The 18914-nt window shown below is 43.1% G+C and overlaps 1 protein-coding gene across 1 annotated transcript in view; it reads left to right on the forward strand.

Moving 5' to 3' along the window:
* Positions 1–18914, forward strand: part of SLC6A3 (solute carrier family 6 member 3) — a 59726-nt gene that overhangs the window by 13402 nt on the left and 27410 nt on the right. Inside the window, exons 5-6 of the mRNA XM_049861034.1 lie at positions 15805–15943; positions 17355–17489. Coding sequence (XP_049716991.1) covers positions 15805–15943; positions 17355–17489 — 274 coding nt within the window. The remainder of the gene's footprint in view (positions 1–15804; positions 15944–17354; positions 17490–18914) is intronic.

The raw sequence follows: 18914 nt of genomic DNA on the forward strand, positions 1-18914 counted from the left end.
CAAAACATGCTTTGAGTTAGAAAACCAAGAGCTTAAAACAAATAAATTAGATGTCTCGCTGTTGAAGTTGGTAAATGTGCTCATGGGAGGAGCCCAGGCTCGGGAAGGTAAGTGGAAAAGCCCACCCTGCCTTGGCTGGGATGGATGAAGGGTCACCCCAAGGGTACTGTGGTCTTGGTATGCTAAGGAAGCATTAGGGAGAATATCCTCCCAGACAGATGGTTCTCATCATAACGTTGTTCACTGAAGGCCTTTTCCCATGAAGATGGGACTATTGCCCACTGTTGGGGGTCACCTGGAGATGAGAGAGCCATCTCACCTGTGCGGAAGAGGGAACTCATGACCAATTGCATAAGGAAAGCCAGGTAGATGCCTCCAGAAAGGAGATGTAGAGTGTTTCTAGAATCTGCAGATCTTTAGAATCTGAAGTTGCCTTAAGTTTCAGATACTCAGAATGGAAAGCGTTTGTTTTAGAATCCCTAATCCTGTGTGGGAAATATGCCTCCAGGATTGACTAGTGTGGGAATTGACAGTAGGCTGTCAGGAAAGGTGGATTGAGGCAGCTTTTGACACATCTGAAAGGACCATCATAAGGACTGTGTATTCTTAAAGCATTAGAAGGTTAATGGATGCATTTGGGTGAGGGTTGTGTGTGATGGCACATCTTTATTATTTTAGAAAACAGCCTTTCTGGTGGTTTGAGGTTTGAACTGGAGTGAAGAATGTCTGGGGTCGGGGGCAGGGAGACAAGTTCCATGATGGGAAAGACAGGAGGGCCCCCAGCTAAGAAACTGCAGGAGGAGGGGCTCACAGGACTTAGTGACCAGATGGGCTGAGGGGACAGACAAGAGGAGAACACCAGGGGGAGTGAGATTGCAAGCTCACTGGGCACCAAGGATAGCAACAGCTGTCATCTAAAGGGAGCTCTCAGGAGGAGGGTGGCTGGGTCCACAGAATGGGATGGGCGGGGAGAGTAGAGTCCATTTGGGATTTGTCCCCTGTGATTTTTTCTGAAAACCTGGGTGAGCATATCCCATGAGAACACGGGAATAAAGGCAAGGCTATCTGAATGTTTGGATAGGACAAACATTAAGCATGACAAACAATGAAGAAATAATCATATTGCCCAGATTAAAAAAAAAGTTACCTCATTTGTCAAATTAGATTTTAGCAGTCTCAGGGGAGGAAAGTGAGGTCTGTTGGTGGTGCAAACAGTTTGTGTTAAGCTGCTAACTGAAGGGTTGACAGTTCAAGCCCACTCAACAGTACTGTGGAAGAAAGGGCTGGCAGTCTGCTTTCATAAAGATTACAGACAAGAAAACCCTAGGAGCAGTTCTACTCTGTCACAGGGGGTTGCTATGGGTCGAAAACGACTCAACGGAACCAGACAACAACGAGAGAGAAAAACAACACCTTCGTTGTCCTGTGCCTGCTCACTACTACATTTCGCGGGTCTAATTCTACTCATTAATGGAAATGAGGCCTGAGCTATGTATTTGTCAGCCCTCAGGGGTTAGCATGTGGTCAACGAGGAGTGGCCTGAAGGAGAGAAGGAGGGATGGGGACCCTCCATATAATAAAGTGGAGATGGTAGAGATCATTGAGGATGCAAAGGTTATGAGTTTCATAGTAATTGACAGGACTTTGTCAAGTTGTTATTGTTGTTGTTAGTTGCCATCAGCTTCAACTCATGGTGACCTTATATGTAACAGAACAAAAATGTTTCCTGGTTCTGAGCCATCTTCTTGATCATTGGTGTGTTTGAATCCATTGTGGGGCTATTGTGTCAATCCATCTCATTGGCTAATAAAGATTGTGATGAGACAGTTCACATTTGAGCTGAATTTAGTTTGTTGTTGTTATTAGGTCTTGTTAGGAGTCAATTCTGATTCATAGTGACCCTATGTATGACAGAACGAAACATGGTCCAGTCCTGCACCATCCTCACAATCGTTGTTATACTTGAGCCCATTGTTGCAGCCACTGTGTCAGTTCATCTCATTGAGGATCTTCCTCTTTTTTGCTGACCCTCTACTTTACCAAGCATGAAGTCCTTCTCCAGGGACTGGTCCCTCCTGATAGCATGTCCAAAGTATGTGAGATGAACTCTTGCTTCTAATGAGCATTCTGGTTGTACTTCTTCAAAGACAGATTTGTTCGTTCTTCTGGCAGTCCATGGTATATTCAGTATCTCTTTGCCAATACCATAATTCAAAGACATCAATTCTTCTTTGGTCATCCTTATTCATTGTCCAGCTTTCACGTGCATATAAGACACTTGCAAATACCTTGGCTTAGGTCAAGGACGTTTTAGTTCTTATTACAAAAACGAAATGGTAGCCAAGTTTTTTAACTAGTGTATCTTTTACAATTTAAAAATGGGTTTCAATGAAATTCAGTGCATTTGAGAAGGGTACAGAGACTTTGGAAGGTGCCGAGTGATGCCACTTTGGAATCCCCCATCTTGTTTGTGAGGTGTCAAAAGAGTTGATTCACCTAAGGGATTTTCAGTTAAGAAAATTAGAGTGTGGGGTGGGGGAACACAATTAGTCTAATGATTTATAATTAAGAATGCTAGAAGGAAAGAATATATGCTATTAAAAAAAAAAAAGATCGGGCTAGTCAAGTCTACTTGGTAATCTTCAGTCTGGAAAGAGAAAGACTGAAACAGACAGATGCCCCAATCCTTTAAGTTGGGAAGGCCCTGTTAGCCTAGCTGGTGCCACACTAGACCGGTCAGTAGCTAGAGGACAAAGGTGGTAAGTTTTAAGAAGGTTTAAGATAAATTCATAGATTATTAATGGCACAGTGAATTATTAAACTGTACCAAGGCACATGTTGCTCCATGCCAACACTTTGAAGGTTATTTTCCTAAAGGTGGTAATAGGTTTCCCTGAAACAGGCCTTTGTGACTCTATCAGAGGGGAGGACCAGCCCAGCCACGCCTTCAAATCTGCAGGGAGTTTTCTGAAACTTAAGAATGCTGCATAAAGCAGATCATTGTAAGAGGATCACATGTTCCTGCATGAACATGTAGTTAGAGACCTCATTACCCACCATAAAATGTCATAAAGGCCAAGATAACTATCGTCACTAAAATCATAAAGTTATAAATCCCATAAAGTGGCCTATACAATCACATCATTGATCGTACAAGGGATCCCAATTCCCTACACCAAGTATAGAGTAAAATTATGCCACCTCATAAATCTGACAACTAAAATGTTAGCTGAATAGGTCTTAACATATCTCCATACGTGCATTTTCATGACAGGTCATCAGAGATTAACGGTCAGGTCTTGGCGAGATAACCAATTACTGGTAACACTGGAACTGCGCTCGGGTCTCTGACTCTCACCTCTATTGCTTGCTCTGGACTCTCATTCCCAACAGATGGCCGAGTTGTCTGGGTTTCAGGCTGGGCTCCGCCCCATAGTAAGCCCCGTATTGGGTCAGTGTTGGCAAATGGAAAGGGTCCTGCAGAGACTGACTTACACCCCAGCTCCCAGGTGCCCCAGCTAGCCTTCCTTCCCTGTGGTGTCCTTCTTTAGCAGAGGGCCACTGAAGGAAAGGTGTTCTTTCACCATACCTATTCAACCTGTGTGCTGAGCAAATAATCCAAGAAGCTGGACTATACAAAGAAGAACTGGGCATCAGGATTGGTGGAAGTCTCATTAAATAACCTGCATTATGCAGATGACACAGCCTTGATTGCTGAAAGTGAAGAAGACTTGAAGCACTTACTGATGAGTATCAAAGACCACAGCCTTCAATATGGATTACGCTTCAAAATAAAACAAAAATCCTCACAACTGGACCAACAAGTAACATCATGATAAAAGGGGTAAAGATTGAAGTTGTCAAGGATTTCATTTTACTTGGATCCACAATCAGCACCAGTCAAGAAATCAAACGACACATTGCATTTGGCAAATCTGCTGCAAGAGATCTCCTTAAAAGTGTTAAAAAGCAAAGATGTCACCTGAGAACTAAGGTGTGCCTGACCCAAGCCATGGTGTTTTCAATCGCCTCGTATGCGTGCGAAAGCTGGACAATGAGTAAGGAAGACTGAAGAAGAATTGATGCCATTGAATGGTGGTGTTGGCAAAGAATATTGAATATACCATGGACTGCCAGAAGAATGAGCAAACCTGACTTGGAAGAAATGGAACCAGAGTGCTTCCTGGAAGCAAGGATGGCGAGACTGCATCTCGCATACTTTGGACATGCAGTCAAGAGGAATCAGTCCCTGAAGAAGGACATGATGCTTGGTAAAGTAGAGGGTCAGCAAAAAAGAGGAAGATCCTTAATAAGGTGGATTGACGCAGTGGCTGCAACAACGGCTCAAGCATAACAACAATTGTGAGACGGTGCAGGATCGGGCAGTGTTTCGTTCTGTTGTGCGTAGGGTCGCTATGAGTCAGAGCTGACTCAATGGCACCTAACAACAACCTTCAACTGACATTATACCACTTCGTGTATAAGGTAAGAACTTTACAATACAGGCAGTGCCCAAATTACAGACAAGTTTTCTTCCTAAGTCTGTCTTTAAGTCAAATTTGTACTTGAGTTGGAACAGGTAGGTACGGTTCATATCTAACATCAGTGACATGTTTGTCTTAGTATGTAATATACCTTTCTATGTATAAAAAACATTAAAGAAACACTTCCAGATACACTAAAACATCCTTAACATAATAATACAGTAATAATAATGTTTTGATGCATGTCACAATGTATGCCCATTTGTTATCATGAACCACTGTACGTACCTTGAATTTTTAATATAACAGGGCTTACAGGGGTTGGTTCATAACTACGGGTTGTATATAAGTTGGACATTCGTAACCCAGGGACCGCCTGTAATCTTCTCCCATTTTTTTCCATCATGCTCTTTAAACAATTGATGTCACAGATCTCGTCTCTGTATGTTATAAACTCTACATACATTGTTATTATTTTTGCTTTAAACAGTCAATTACACATAAATTTGAAACTGAGAAAAGTGATTTTATATTTACTTACATATTCACCATTTCTAGTGTGCTTCTGCCCTTTAGGTAGACTCAAGTTTCCATTCCTTTTTAACGTTTCTTTTAGTGTAAAGAACCAAAAAACGTTGCCATCCTGTCAATTCTGACTCATGGCAAGCCTGCATATGTCAGAGTAAAGCTGTGCACCATAGGGTTTTCAAGGATGTGACCTATTGGAAGCAGATCACCAGGCCTTGCTTCCAAGGTGCCTCTGGGTGATTTTGGACTGCTGACCTTTCAGTTAGTAGTTGAGCACTGAACTGTTTGTGCCACCTCTTGTAGTGCAAGCCTACTGAATTCTAAAGCTGAATTTTCTTCCCTTTTTTTTTTTTTTCCTGAGAAGTCTTTATTTTACCTTCATTTTTGAAAGGTTTTTTGCTCGTATAGACTCCTAGGTTGTCATTTAATGTTTTGTTACTACTTTGAAGATGTTATTCTCTTACCTTCTGGCTTGCCTAGTTTCTGGTGAGAAGGCTATAGGAAATTAACCTTGTTGCTGTCTGTGTAATAAGCCTTTTCCACTCTCTGACTGCTTTTAAGATTTTTCTCTTTATCAGTGATTTTCAGAAATTTGATTATGGTGAGTCTTGGTGTGGCTTTCTTTGTGCTTATCCTCTTTGGGATTTGTTGATATTCTTGGATCTATGGGTTTATAGTCTCTAACATATATGGACAATTCCAACATATATGAAAAAATCCATAAATGGATTATTTACCCAAGTGTTTTTTGTGTCTCCCTCTTGCCTCTCTTTCTGAGACTCCAATTACACATATGTTAGACAAAATGTTGATGTTGCCCCAACAAAGTCTCAGTGGTGTATAAATGGGAATTGATTCTTATTGGTTGATGGCATCGTTTAGGTCCTCTGTATCTTTACTGAATTTCTGTTTACTTGTTCTATCAATTAGTAAGAGAGAGGTGCAAAATCTTCAACTATAATGATGGACTTATATATTTCTTAGAATTTCAGAATTCTATCCATTTTTGCTTCATGTATTTTCAAACTCACAGGTCCATGAATTCCAACAAATCCCAAACAGGGTAAATACAAAGAACACCACACTAAGACACAACATAATATGTTGATATTGACAAGTCTAAGTCATTGAGGCTCTTTTTTTTTTTTTTTTCAATCTTTGTCTTTTTTATGTTTCATTTTGGATAGTTTCCATTGCTGTGTTTTTAATTCATGAATCCTTAATTCCTCTGTGTCTAATCTACTACTAATCCCAAGCTTTGAATTTTTCATCTCAGGCATTGTACTTTTTGTCTCCAAAAGCTCCATTTGGTTCTTTTTCTACCTTCTACTTCTCTCCTTCTATTCATGTTTTCCTTTAAATACTTGAAAATAATTATAATAGCTGTTTTAACATGTCTGTCTGTTAATTCTGAATCTGGTTCTATTGGCTAATTTTTCTCCTTGTTATAAGATCTCATTTTCTTGCTTCTTGTCATGTCTAGTCATTTTTTTGTTAGATGTTGGACTTTGTGAATTTTACATAGTTGGGTGTTTAAATTCCATTGTCTTCCTTTAAAAAGTGTTAGACTTGTCCTGGTGGGAAGTTAAGTTACTTGTGGTTCAATTTCATCCTTTTAAAGCTTATTTTTAAGGTTCATTAAAGTCCTTCTAGTGTGGCCTTTACTTCAAGAATAGGTTATTGCCTCTGTTAAAGTGTGGCCCTTCTAGAGTCAGAACTCCCCAAGTGGTCAACAAGTACTCTTCTCAGCTGGTGGGAACACAAATGACTCACAGCCCTGTGTGAGCTCAGGGAACCATTCAGCTCACAGTTCCCTGGCCACTATATTGCCTGGCCTTATGATGTTTCACTTTATGACTGAGGTCTTAACCAATAACTAGTTGCTTTTGGGTTTATTCCAACTCATGGAGACCCCATGTGTGTCAGAGTAGAACTGTGTTCCATAGAGTTTTCAATGGCCAATTTTTTGGAAGTGAATCACCAGACCTTTCTACCAAGGTGCCTCTGGGTGGACTTGAACCACCAACCTTTTGGTTAGCAGCCAATCATGTTTACGGTTTGCACTATCCAGGACTCCTGATTGAGATCTTAAACCAAAAAAATTAAACCCATTGGCACTGAGTCAATTCCAACTCATAGCAACCCTATAGGATAGAGTAGAACCGCCCCATAGGGTTTCCAAGGAGCATCTGGTGGATTCAAACTGCCAACCTTTTGGTTAACAGCTGTAGCTCTTAACCACTATGCCACCAGGTTTTCCAGCTGAGATCTTAGTATTCAGCAAAGACTCAATGTGTCCTTGTACAGATGTATAGAAGGGAGATCCTTTTCAACATGTTGTTGCTGTTGTTACTTGCCATTGAGTTGGCACCGACTCACGGTGACCTTATATGCAACATAACAAAATGTTGCCCGGTCCTATATTATCTTCCTGATCATTGGTATACTTGAGTTCATTGTTGCAGCTATGTGTCAGTACATCTCACTGAGGGTTTTCCTCATTTTCACTGACCCTCTACCAAACATGACGTCCTTCTCTAGTGATTGATCTTTCCTGATGATGTATCCAAATTAAGCAAGTTGAAGTCTCACTATCCTCACTACTAAGGAACATTCGGGTTATCCAAACCAAAAAACCAAACTCATTGCCATCCAGCTGATTCTGACTCAAACCAACCCTATAGGACAGAGTATAACTGCCCCACAGGGTTTCCACGGAGTGGCTGGTAGATTCAAACCAATGACCTTTTGGTTAGCAGCTGAGCTCTAAACCACTGTGCCATAACTCCTATTCTGGTTATGTTGTTAGGTGTCAAGTCAGTCCTGACTCATAATGACCCTATACACAACAGAACGAAACACTGCCTGGTTCTGTGCCATCCTCACGATTGTTGTTATGCTTGAGTTCATTGTTGCAGCCACTGTGTCAATCCATCTCATTGAGGGTCTTCTGCTTTTTTACAGATGCTCTACTTTACCAAGCATGATGTCCTTCTCCAGAGACTGGTCCCTACTGATAACGCGTCCAAAGTACATGAGATGAAGTCTTGCCATTCTTGCTTCTAACGAACATTCTGGTTGTACATCTTCCAAGACGGATTTATTCGTTCTTCTGGCAGTCCGTGATATATTCGATATTCTTTGCCAACACCCTAATTCAAAGGCATCAATTCTTCTTTGGTTTTCCCTATTCATTGTCCAGCTTTCATATGAGTTTGAGATGATTGAAAATGCCATGGCTTGGGTCAGGTACATCTTAGTCCTCAAAGTGACATCTTTGCTTTTTAACACTTTATAGAGATTTTTTTGCAGCAGATTTGCCCAATGCAATGTGTTGTTTGATTTCTTGCAATAAGTGCTTCAAGCCCTCTTCTGGCTATAGTTCATCTAAAACCCTTTCGAGCATATCCCCCTCCTTTCCAGAGCTGCTCTTCTCTGAAACTTCCAGCACCTTATCCCCCCTGAACTCTGACTACTATTTCCTTAACTTAGCAAGACCACCATGCTATGCTTAGGAATCACCCCCTACCCTGCAGTGTGGAATGTGCCTCCAGGCAGAAAGCTGGGGCATCATTGGGCTCACCCCATTCTTATACTTAGATGTCAGCCCTGCATTGCCTCCAGCCGAGTGCCTAAAAACACTCATTTTGTGTACTTTGTCCAGTTTTCTGGTTGTTTGAGATACATTGTCTTAGGTTGGGTTCTCTAGAGAAGCAAAATCAGTGAAGCATATAATTATATATACAGAGATATTTCTATCAAGGAGATGGCTCACATGGTTATAGAGGCTGGAATGTCCCAAGTCCGTGGGTCAGGACAGAGGCTTCTCCTGATTCAGGGACTGGCAAGTCCCAGATCGGCGGGGAAGACCTCAGGTAAGCTGCTGGCTCATGTCCCAAGAACCAGAGGTCAGACAAACAGGAGCCAGCTGCAGGATTCAGTGCGAACAAAAAGCCCATGAACCTTGCCAGAATGCCCACTTGTATTTGATACAGGCCACACACCCAAGGAAACTCCGTTTCAACTGATTGGCTACTCACAGCAAATCTCATCATGGAAGTCATCACAACACCCTGTAACTGCCAATCCACTGAGAATCATAGCCAAGCCAAGCTGACACACAACCTTGAACATCACATCTTCTATTCCTATTTTGCTGACAGTTTTTATCAGGAATGGGCACTGGACTTTATCAAATGCCTTTTCTGTGTCAATTGAGATGATCACGTGATTCTTTTGTTTTATTTATATGGTGAATTATGCTGATTGATTTTCTAATGTGGAACCATCATTGCATACCTGGTATGAATCTCACTTGGTCATGGTATATTATTTTTTTGATATGATACTGAATTCTATTGGCTAGAATTTTGTTAAGAATTTTTGCATCTATGTTCATGAGAGATATTAATTTGTGATTTTCTTTTTTTGTGGTGTCTTTGCCTGGCTTTGGTATCCGGGTTATGATGGTTTCATAGAATGAATTCAGGAATATTCCTTCCTTTTCTATGCTCTGAAAGTTTGAGTAGTACATTGTGAGCTGTTTCTGAATTTTTGGTAGAATTCTTCAGTAAAACCATCCAGGCCAGGGCTTTTTTTGTTGTTGTTGTTGGTTTTGTTTGTTTTTTTTAACCTCTTCAATCTCTTCTCTTGTTATGGGTCTGTTCAGATTTTCTATCTCAGTTTGTGTTAGTTTAGGTAGGTAGTGTGTTTCTAGAAATTTGTCCATTTCTTCTAGGGTCTCAAATTTGTTGGAGTAAAGTTTTTCATAATATTCTGATCCTTTCTATTTTGGCTATGTCTGTTGTAATGTCCCCCATTTCATTTCTGTTTGGGTTATTTACATCCTTTCCTGTTTTTCTTTTGTCAATTTTGTTAACAGTTTGTCGATTTTGTTGCTTTTCAAAGAACCAACTTCGGGTCTTGTTGATTCTTCCTATTCTTTTTCTGTTCATTTATTTCTGTTCTAATCTTTATTATTTCCTTTTTCTGGTGGCTGTGGGCTTCTTTTGCTATTTTCTCTCAATTTTTTCTCTCTAGTTTTTTCTAGTTGTAAGGCTAATGTTTTGATTTTGGCCCACTCTTTTTTGACGTATGCGATTATTGCTATAAATTGATCTCTGAGCACTGCCTTTGCTGTGTCCCAAAAGTTTTGATATGATGTGTTTTCATTCTCATTTGATTCTAGGAATTTTTTTTATTCCTCCTTTGATTTCTTCTGTTACCTAGTTGTTTTTAAGCAAAGTGTTGTTCAGTTTCCATGTATTTGATTTTTTTATCTTTGCTCTTCCTGTTATTGGTTTCTACTTTTATGGCATACTGTTGCTATGAATTGGAATCAACTTGATGGCAACAGGCTTGGTTTGGTTTTTATGGCATTGTGATCAGAGAATACTTTGTATTATTCCAATGTTTTGGATTTTATTCAGGGTTGCTTTGTGGCCTAAAATGTGGTCTATTCTGGAGAATGTTCCATGTGCATTGGAAAAGAATGTAAAGTTTTCTGCTGTTGGGTAGAGTGTTCTATATATGTCTGTGAGGCCCAGTTAGTTGATTTTGGCATTTCGATCTTCTGTATCTCTGTTGACTTCCTTTCTAGATGTTCCGTCCTTTACTGAGAGTGAAGTGTTAAAGTCTCCTACTATTATTGTGGAACTGTCTATTTCTCTTTTCAGTGCTGTTAGAGTTTGTTTTATATATTTTGGGGCCCTGTCATTGAGTGTGTAGATGTTAATTAAGGTTATGTCTTCTTGGTGTATTGTCCCTTTAATCATTATATAATGCCCTTCCTTGCCTTTTATTGTTTTTGCCATAAAGTCAATTTTTTCTGAGATTAGTATTGCCACTCCTGCTCTTTTATGGTTACTGCTTGCTTGATATATTTTTTTCCATCCTTTGATTTTGATAAATTTATGTCTTTGTATCTAAGATATGTCTCTTGTAGACAGCATATTGATGGGTCTTTTTTTTTTTTTTTAATGCATTCTGCCATTCTCTGTCTCTTTACAGGCACATTTAAACCATTTACATTCAGTGTGATTATTGATAGGTATGAACTTATTGCTGTCATATTGTTGCGTGTGTGTGTGTGCATGCGTGTGTGTGTGTGTATGTGTGTGTGTGGTCCTGATGTTTTCTTTGTTCCTCGTACTGTCCTGTGCTGAGTTCTTTTTGTTTGTGGATTTTCTTTTCTTTCATTATTGTAGATTTCGTATCTACTGAATTGTTAGATTTTTCTTCTTCTTTTTTTTCTCAAGAGTAGGCTTGTTAACTTTCTTTGTAGTTACCTTGAAATTTATCCTTATCTTCCTAAGTTTGAACCAGTCTTTTATTATTTGATATCACCTTGACTTCCTGTACATTTGAAAGTTCTATACCAACTCTGTTTATTCCCCATTTTATTGTTTTAACGTTGTTGTTATTTACAGATTAACATCTCTGTTTCCCTGCTTTAAGTCTTTTAGCTTTGTTTCATTACTGAGAATTCTTTATCTAGGTTGTTGTCTGGCTGATGTTGTCCTGTGTCTTAGACTCCAGTTGTTGTCTGATCTTGTTGGTTCTCTAACTGGAGGACTCCCTTTAATATTTCTTGTAAGTTTGGTTTGGTTTTTGTGAATTCTCTTAATTTCTGTTTGTCTGAAAATGCCCTAACTATGCCATAGCATTTGAGACAGAATTTTGCAGGATATATTATTCTTGATTGGCAGTTTTTTCTTTCAAGGTTTATATATATATATATATATATATATATATATATATATATATATATATATATATATATATCATCCCACTGCCTTCTTGCCTGCATAGTTTCTGCCAAGTAGTCAGAGTATAGTCTTACTGCTTCCTCTTTGTAAGTGACTTTATGTTTTTCTCAAGCTGCTCTCAAGATTCTTCCTTTGTCTTTGGTTTTGTCAAGTATGATTACGATGTGTCTTGGTGACTTTCTTTTAGGGTCTATCCTATATGTGTAGTTCATTGAGTTTCTTGGATGGTCAGCTTTTCATCTTTCATGGTATTTGGGAAGCTTTCTGCCATCAAATCTTCAACAATCTTCACTGTGTTTTCCATTTTTTCCTCTTGTCCTAAAACTCGGATCACATGCAGATTTTTGCTCTAGATTGTGCCCATATAATTCTTATATTTTATGAATTCCTTCCTCTGATTTTTTCTTCAAAGTGCCATCCATGGATTTGTCTTCAGTCTTACTGATTCTGTCTTCCATTGTTTCAAATTTGTTCCTAACACTTTCTATTGAGTTGTCCGTTTCTAAGATTTTGTTGTTTATCTTTTGGATTTCTAATTGCTGTTTTTGTATGATTTCTAATTATTTATTTTGACATTTTATTCTTGTATTATTTTCCTGAGCTTTTCTATCACTTTTCCTTGATTTCGGCTATTTTTCACTGGCTTCATCTGTGTTTTCCTTGATCTCTTTCCTTATCTCTTAGAGAGTCCTAAATATCAGTCTTTTGAATTCCATATCAGGTAGTTTCACTCCTTTTCTTCTACTGAAAGGTCATCTGACTATTTTGGTCATTTGTAGGAGACATCTTGTCCTGCTTTTTTATATGTTTTGATATTGTCTGCTCTCTCTGAGACATTACGGTATTATTTTCTTTATTTATTGATTGTACGTTCGTTTTTTTCATCCTACTTTTCTGTTTTGTTTTGTTTTGATATGCCAGGGCAGGGAAACCAGGCATGTTTTGCTGCATGCTCATCTGTGGGCATGATAGTTGCCACCTTGTCTGGGGAGGCAGGGCAGCAACAGGCAGAGTGAGCCCACTTTGCTGTACACTGGTTTGGTGAGGTGGCTGAGGGTAGACTGGGAAGGGACTGTCTCCTGATTTTAGTCCAGTGGTATGGGAGCTTTTCCAGTCTCTTGCCAGATAGGCAGGGGTTTTGGATGGAGAGTGGTGTGCGCTTGCTTCCCACCATTCAACAGATGGTCAAGTGGCAGGAGTGAGACAGTGCGGGCCTGGTGTGGTTGCTAGCCTGTGCACCAGGGGTGTTCTAGCTGTGATATCACATCGGGGGCTGGCAGGAAGGGGGTTGGTGTGTGGGGCTAGGTGGGAGGGGGAGAAAGAAAAAAGAAAGATTTTTAGAAAGTAGCCAGTGGGTGGGAGCTGGACAGAACTGTGGGCAGGAGGGAAAGGGGGGTCGGTGGCACATGAGGCTAGGTGGGAGGTAAAAACAAAAGAAAGAAAATTTAAAAAAGAAAAGAAAAAAATCAGTGGTGGCACAGTGGGGGTGGGGTGGATCCAGGACAACGGTGAGCTAGTGGCTCTCTAGCAGCAGCAGTGTGGCAGAGTTTGTTGGTGGTGGGGGAGGTGGCATACAGGGCTGAGTCCAAGGAAGAAGGAAAAGACAGAGAGAGAAAAGAAAAAAAAATGGCAGTGCAGTGGAGGCCAGTGAATAGGGGTGGGTTGGACTTGAGGGCCAGTTGGAAGGGAGAGGATGTGATGTATAGAGCTAGGTAGAAGGGAGAAAGAAGAGAGAGAAACGAAAGCAAAAAAAAAAAAAAAAATGGCAATGCAGCGGGAGCCAGTGTGTAGGGGCAGGGCAGACCCAGGGCAGCCGTGGGCTGGTGGCTGTCTAGCTGAGATGGTGAGCCATGGCGCACTAGGATAGGTAGAGGTGGCATAAGGGGCTAGGTGAGGAAAAGAAAGAAAAGAAAACAGAGAAAAGAAGAAAAAAAAGACAATGTGGCAGGAACCGGCAGTTGGGGGTGGGCCAGACCTGGGGAAGCCATGTACCAGTGGCTTTCTAGCTGAGCAATGTGGCACAGCCCATCAAGAAGGGGCAAAGGCACCTCATGGGGCTAAGTGAGAGGAAGAAAGAAAACAAAGAAAGACAGAGGGAAAAAATGGCGCTGAGGGTGCTGGCCGGTGGTGGTGGTATGAACCAGGGGTTATTGTGAGCTGATGTCTCACTGAGCAGCATGGCATGGCCTGTCAGGAAAAGGCAGAGGCAGTGCACAGGGCTAAATGGGAGAGAGAAAGAAAAAGATGAAAGAGAAAGGGAAAAAAGAAAAAAATTAAATAAATAACATGGCGCTGAGGGAGTTTGGTCAGTGGGAGAGGGGCAGGCCCAGGGTGGCAACAAGTTGGTGCCTCTCCAGCTGAGAACACAGCACTGCCTATTGGTAAGGGGCAGAGGCAGCACAAGCGGCTAGGAGAGAGGGAGAAAGAAAGGGAAAGAGAAAAAAAATGGTGACGTGGCAGGAGCCAGCAGACGGGGGTGGGGAGACCCAGGGAGCCCATGTGCCAGTGCCTCTCTAGCCAAGTGGTATGGCACAGCCCATTGAAAAAGGGGAGAGGTGGCACACAGGGCTAGATGGGAGGGAGAAAGAAAAGGAAGGAAGGCAAAGTGAGAGAAAAAAATGTGGTGCTGAAGGAACTGGCTGGTGGGAGTGGGGCAGAGCCAGGGTAATAGCAAGCTGGTGTCTCTCTTACCGGGGGACACAGTGCAGCTTGTAGGGAAAGGGTGGAGGCAGCACACAAAGCTAGGTGGGAGGGAGAAAGAAAAGGAAGGGTGAGAAAGAGAGAAGGAAAAAATGGTGCTGAGGGAGCCAGCTAGTGGGAGTGGGGCAGACTAGGCATGGTGATGAACCGGTGCCTCTCCAGCTGAGTGGCATGGCATGGCCTGTCAGTAATGGGCAGAGGTGGCTCAGGGAGCTAGGTGGGAGGGAAAAAGAAAAGGAAGAAAGGGAAAGAAAAAAAAATGGCTCAGTTGGAGCCAGCCCCTGGAGGCAGTGTGGACCCAGGGCAGGCAGCGAGCCTGTATCTCTCTGGCTGAGCAACTATGGTCCATTGGAAAACAACAGAGGCAGCATACAAGGCAGAAGGGTGAGGGGTGGGAAAACGTGTTTCCCAGGTTTCCAGATGCTCTGTCTCCTGTTGGGAGCTCTGTGAAGTTGCCTTTCTGTCCAGGATCATTGCTGGCTGTTCTCCAAGGTGGTGAATCTGTGCCATGTTAGGTGGCAGGTGACCTTTACTCTATAGCTCTCCTCATTCTTTGGTTTTCGTAAGTTTCTTCTTCCATTCAGTCCTTGATCTAGTTCTTTATCCCTTCATGCTTATGGTTCCAGGATTAACATTTGTATGTGTTTTACTTAGTTTTTAGGGTCTTTGCTGCAGAAGGGCAGCATGGTGTTCTTTCTATAGAGCCATGTTGGCTCCGCCTCTTCATGTGTAGTTCTTGATTAAACTTGGAGCAATGTCATGCAAGAGCCTGTTACCTGAGGTGCCTCTTCAAGCAGCAGTAGCGGTGTGAGCTGTGCTATGAACCATGACCCTCAAAAAGCAGGCAGTTGCCTGTGTGTCCTGCGTGATTGCTCAGAATCCACTCAGCCCTTACCCCTACAAAGGGAACCTGGACCTTCCCAAGGGCAGCAGCAGGCACACCCACATCATTGAGCATATTCCCTCTGGTTTCTATGGCACCTTTCCTTCAAAAACCTCAGGTATCTGTTCCGTTCCCCAGCCCCAAAGAGCAGGGGTACCTTAAGGTGAGAGACAAAGGCCTGGGCTTCCTTGCAGAGCCTCCCAGCATGCGTATGGCCCATCTTCTCTGCCCACCTCTAGGGCAGCAAAAGCTTGGGGCTGGTGGACCAGACCTTTCGGATGGGTGACTCTGGTTTGGTCAGGATGAGTACTTTCTGCCATGCTGATTTGAGGGAGGGGAGTCTCTTTAGGTAAGTTCAACTACTCAGTCCCAGTCCTAGGTGGGAAGATGACTCCCCTCTAGAACCTTGGTGATACCCTGGCCCTCTGCATTCTCTCTCCAGGCGTGGTGTGTTGCATCTCCACCAGAGCCGTGGCATTGGTGACCTGGGCGCTCCCCGGTGGCAGCTCACATCCTGCCTAGTGCTGGTCATCGTGTTGCTCTACTTCAGCTTGTGGAAGGGAGTAAAAACTTCTGGGAAGGTGAGATGACTAGGCCTTTGCTTTTGGGGAATGGTTATATGGCCTGTGGTTGGGTTGGGGCGTAGAAACATAGGCTTTGACTGGGTTGGGGAATGGACATGTGGGCTGTGTTTGGGTTGAGGAGTTGACATGTGGGCCGTGGTTGGGTTGGGGAGTGGACACATAGGCTGCATTTGTGTAGAAGAGTAGACACTTGGGCCGTGGCTGTATAAGGGAGTAGACACATAGGCTGTATTTGTGTGGAGGAGTAGACACGTGGGCCATGGTTGGGTAAGGGGATGGACACATGTGCCATGATTGGATCAGGGAGTGGAAACATAGGCTATGACTGAGTTGGGGAGTAGACAGATGGGCCATAGTTGGGTTGGAGAGTGGACATGTGGGCCATGGTTAGGTAGAGGAGTGAACATGTGGGCTCTGATTGGGTTGACAAGTGAACACACGGGCAATGGGTAGGTTGGGCAGTGGACATATGGGCCATGGGTCATTTGGGGAGTGGACATGTGGTATTTTGTTGGATTGGGGAGTGTACTTGGACACCTGGACCTTAGTTGGGTTGGGAAGTAGACACTTGGGCTGTGGTTGGGTTAGGAAGTGGACTCATGAGCTGTGGTTGGATTGGGAGTGGACTCATGGATCCTGGTTGAGCTGAGGAGTGGACATGTGAGCTGGGCCTAGGTCAGGGGCTGAACACATCGTCCATGGTTTGGTCTGGGAGTGGACATATGGAGCATGCTGGGGTTAGGAAGTGAACTTGGACACATGGAACTTGGTTAGTTTGTTTAGTGGACACATGGGCCATGGTTGCAGAGGCCTCAAAGAGAAAAGTGCCTACAGCAGAGTGCTTTCAGGACTAAGACAAGCACAACATGACTTACTTCTCACTGCTGATATTATATTTGTTATATCTGGGCACTGAAAGCAATTTTGACCAAAATGTGTCCATCACTTGTGATAATACTCATAGCAAAGGGCCAACACTTGGGAACTTTTCCATAATGGTGGGCTCCTCTTTTCCTCCTCCCCTTGCACCCCAGAATCCACCTTTTTATGCCCAATTAAGATGCACCATCACACAATCAATGAGAATGTCACTCAGGAATTCAGCCACTGCCACCTAGTGGGACAGACCAAATGCAGAAGAGCAATGTTCCTTTCTTGCCCAGTGGTTCTTCCCTTTGTTAATCTCTGGGAAAACTGTTTGAGATAGAAGGCACCACAAGGAGCACTTGCTAAGCTGACCTCCTGTGAAATGTTGTTTGGAGGTTGGGCTCCCTAATCAAAGGCCACCTCTCTCTTTAGTTATAAAGCATCCTGGTGACCCTTGTGTGCACTTCCTACCAGCACCCTCTGCAGCTGAGGCCCCGCTGCTTGTGGTTGGTGAGCCTGGTGACGTTGTCCTCTCCCCCAGGTTGTATGGATCACAGCCACCATGCCATACATGGTCCTCACTGCCCTGCTTCTGCGTGGGGTCACCCTTCCTGGAGCCATCGACGGCATCCGAGCATACCTGAGTGTTGACTTCTACCGGCTCTGTGAAGCATCCGTGAGTATGCTCCCTGCTCATCCCGTGCAGCCCAGGCAGATGCAGTGTGATGGGGCAGGGCTCCTACGTGCCAGGGGCAGGAGAGTCCCAAAGAAGCAGCCCTGCAGGAATTCCTGACTCGCCTATCAATTCAGCAAGTGCAGGTTGACCTGTGCGTTGAGCTGTGCAGGAGGGAACCTGCACACCTGACCCTGGTTAGGAAGTAGACGGGCGTGGTCAGCAGGAAGCCTGAGTGAATGGAGAATAAAGAATCAAGGGAGCAGGGTCACCTACTCCCCTGTCTCCAGCAAGAGAAGGCTGCTGTCAATCACAGCCATCTGAATTTTACCTTGACCTGCTTCCCACCAACCCACCCAGCTTCCTTGAGGAATGCTCTTGGGTTTTCTCTGATTAGTACTGATGGAGCTGTCCAGCCTGCACTAGGGAGCATTTGCTACTCACCTGGATAGTACCTATGAGCTTCGGTTGTCATGTTCATCATCAGAACAAGGCTAAGATGTATCAGAGTTGCACAAACCAGGGTCCCCTCTGCAGGAAACCTAAAGGCTCAATGTGAAACACTCTTAATGCCCATGACACAGTAAGTGGAAAAAAAAAAAAATAGAGTGATTTAAATCAGATTATAACAAAAACTAAGTCTAAAGTTGAACTATAGTTTTCTTCAGAAATGTAGAAATAATTCTGGGTTAAAATATTTGGGGAAAACCTCATGGAGGAGAGAAGGCTTGGCTGGCTTTGGGAACTGGGGAGTGAATTCAGCAGAGTGCCCAGGGGACCTCTACAGAGCCACAGCAGGAGAAGCCACGGAAGCCAGCAGACCACCAGTGCTCTGGAGAGGCCAGAAAGGAGACCGGGGGATGTGCTTGCAGGGGACGTGATTGTGGGTACGTCACAGGCCCAGATGGGCCGTTTACAGAGATCAAAGGAGAACAATAACATGAGGATAAACAAGAGACCAATGCTTCAGGAGGAATAAGAACAGGCAGCTCTCAAGATGAGGCAAAACAGACACTGTCCATGTGAAAATCTGCTCACCTAAGAAGCAGAGAAGAGCAAAATGAAAGGAGGAGCCACCTTGAAATCTGAGACTGGCAGAAAAATAGAAGAGAAGTTGTCAAAAATTAGATAGATGATGGTGAAGATAGATAAATAGGTAGGTGGGTGCATAGGTGGATAGGTGGGCAGATAGACAGACAGATAGATGGGTGTAGATAGATGATTGTCATAGGTAGGTGGGTAGATAAGGACCCCTGCCAGCACAATGGTTAAGTGCTTGGCTGCTAACAAAAAGGTTGGTGGTTCAGACCACCCAGTGCCTCTGTGGAAGAAAGACTTGGTGATTTGCTCCCACGAAGATTACAGCCTAGAAAACCCCATGAGGCAGTTATACTCTGTTATGAGTCAAAAATCAACTCGAAGGCCCCT

This window comes from Elephas maximus, chromosome 2, assembly GCF_024166365.1.
Source record: "Elephas maximus indicus isolate mEleMax1 chromosome 2, mEleMax1 primary haplotype, whole genome shotgun sequence".
Classification (NCBI taxonomy): domain Eukaryota; kingdom Metazoa; phylum Chordata; class Mammalia; order Proboscidea; family Elephantidae; genus Elephas; species Elephas maximus.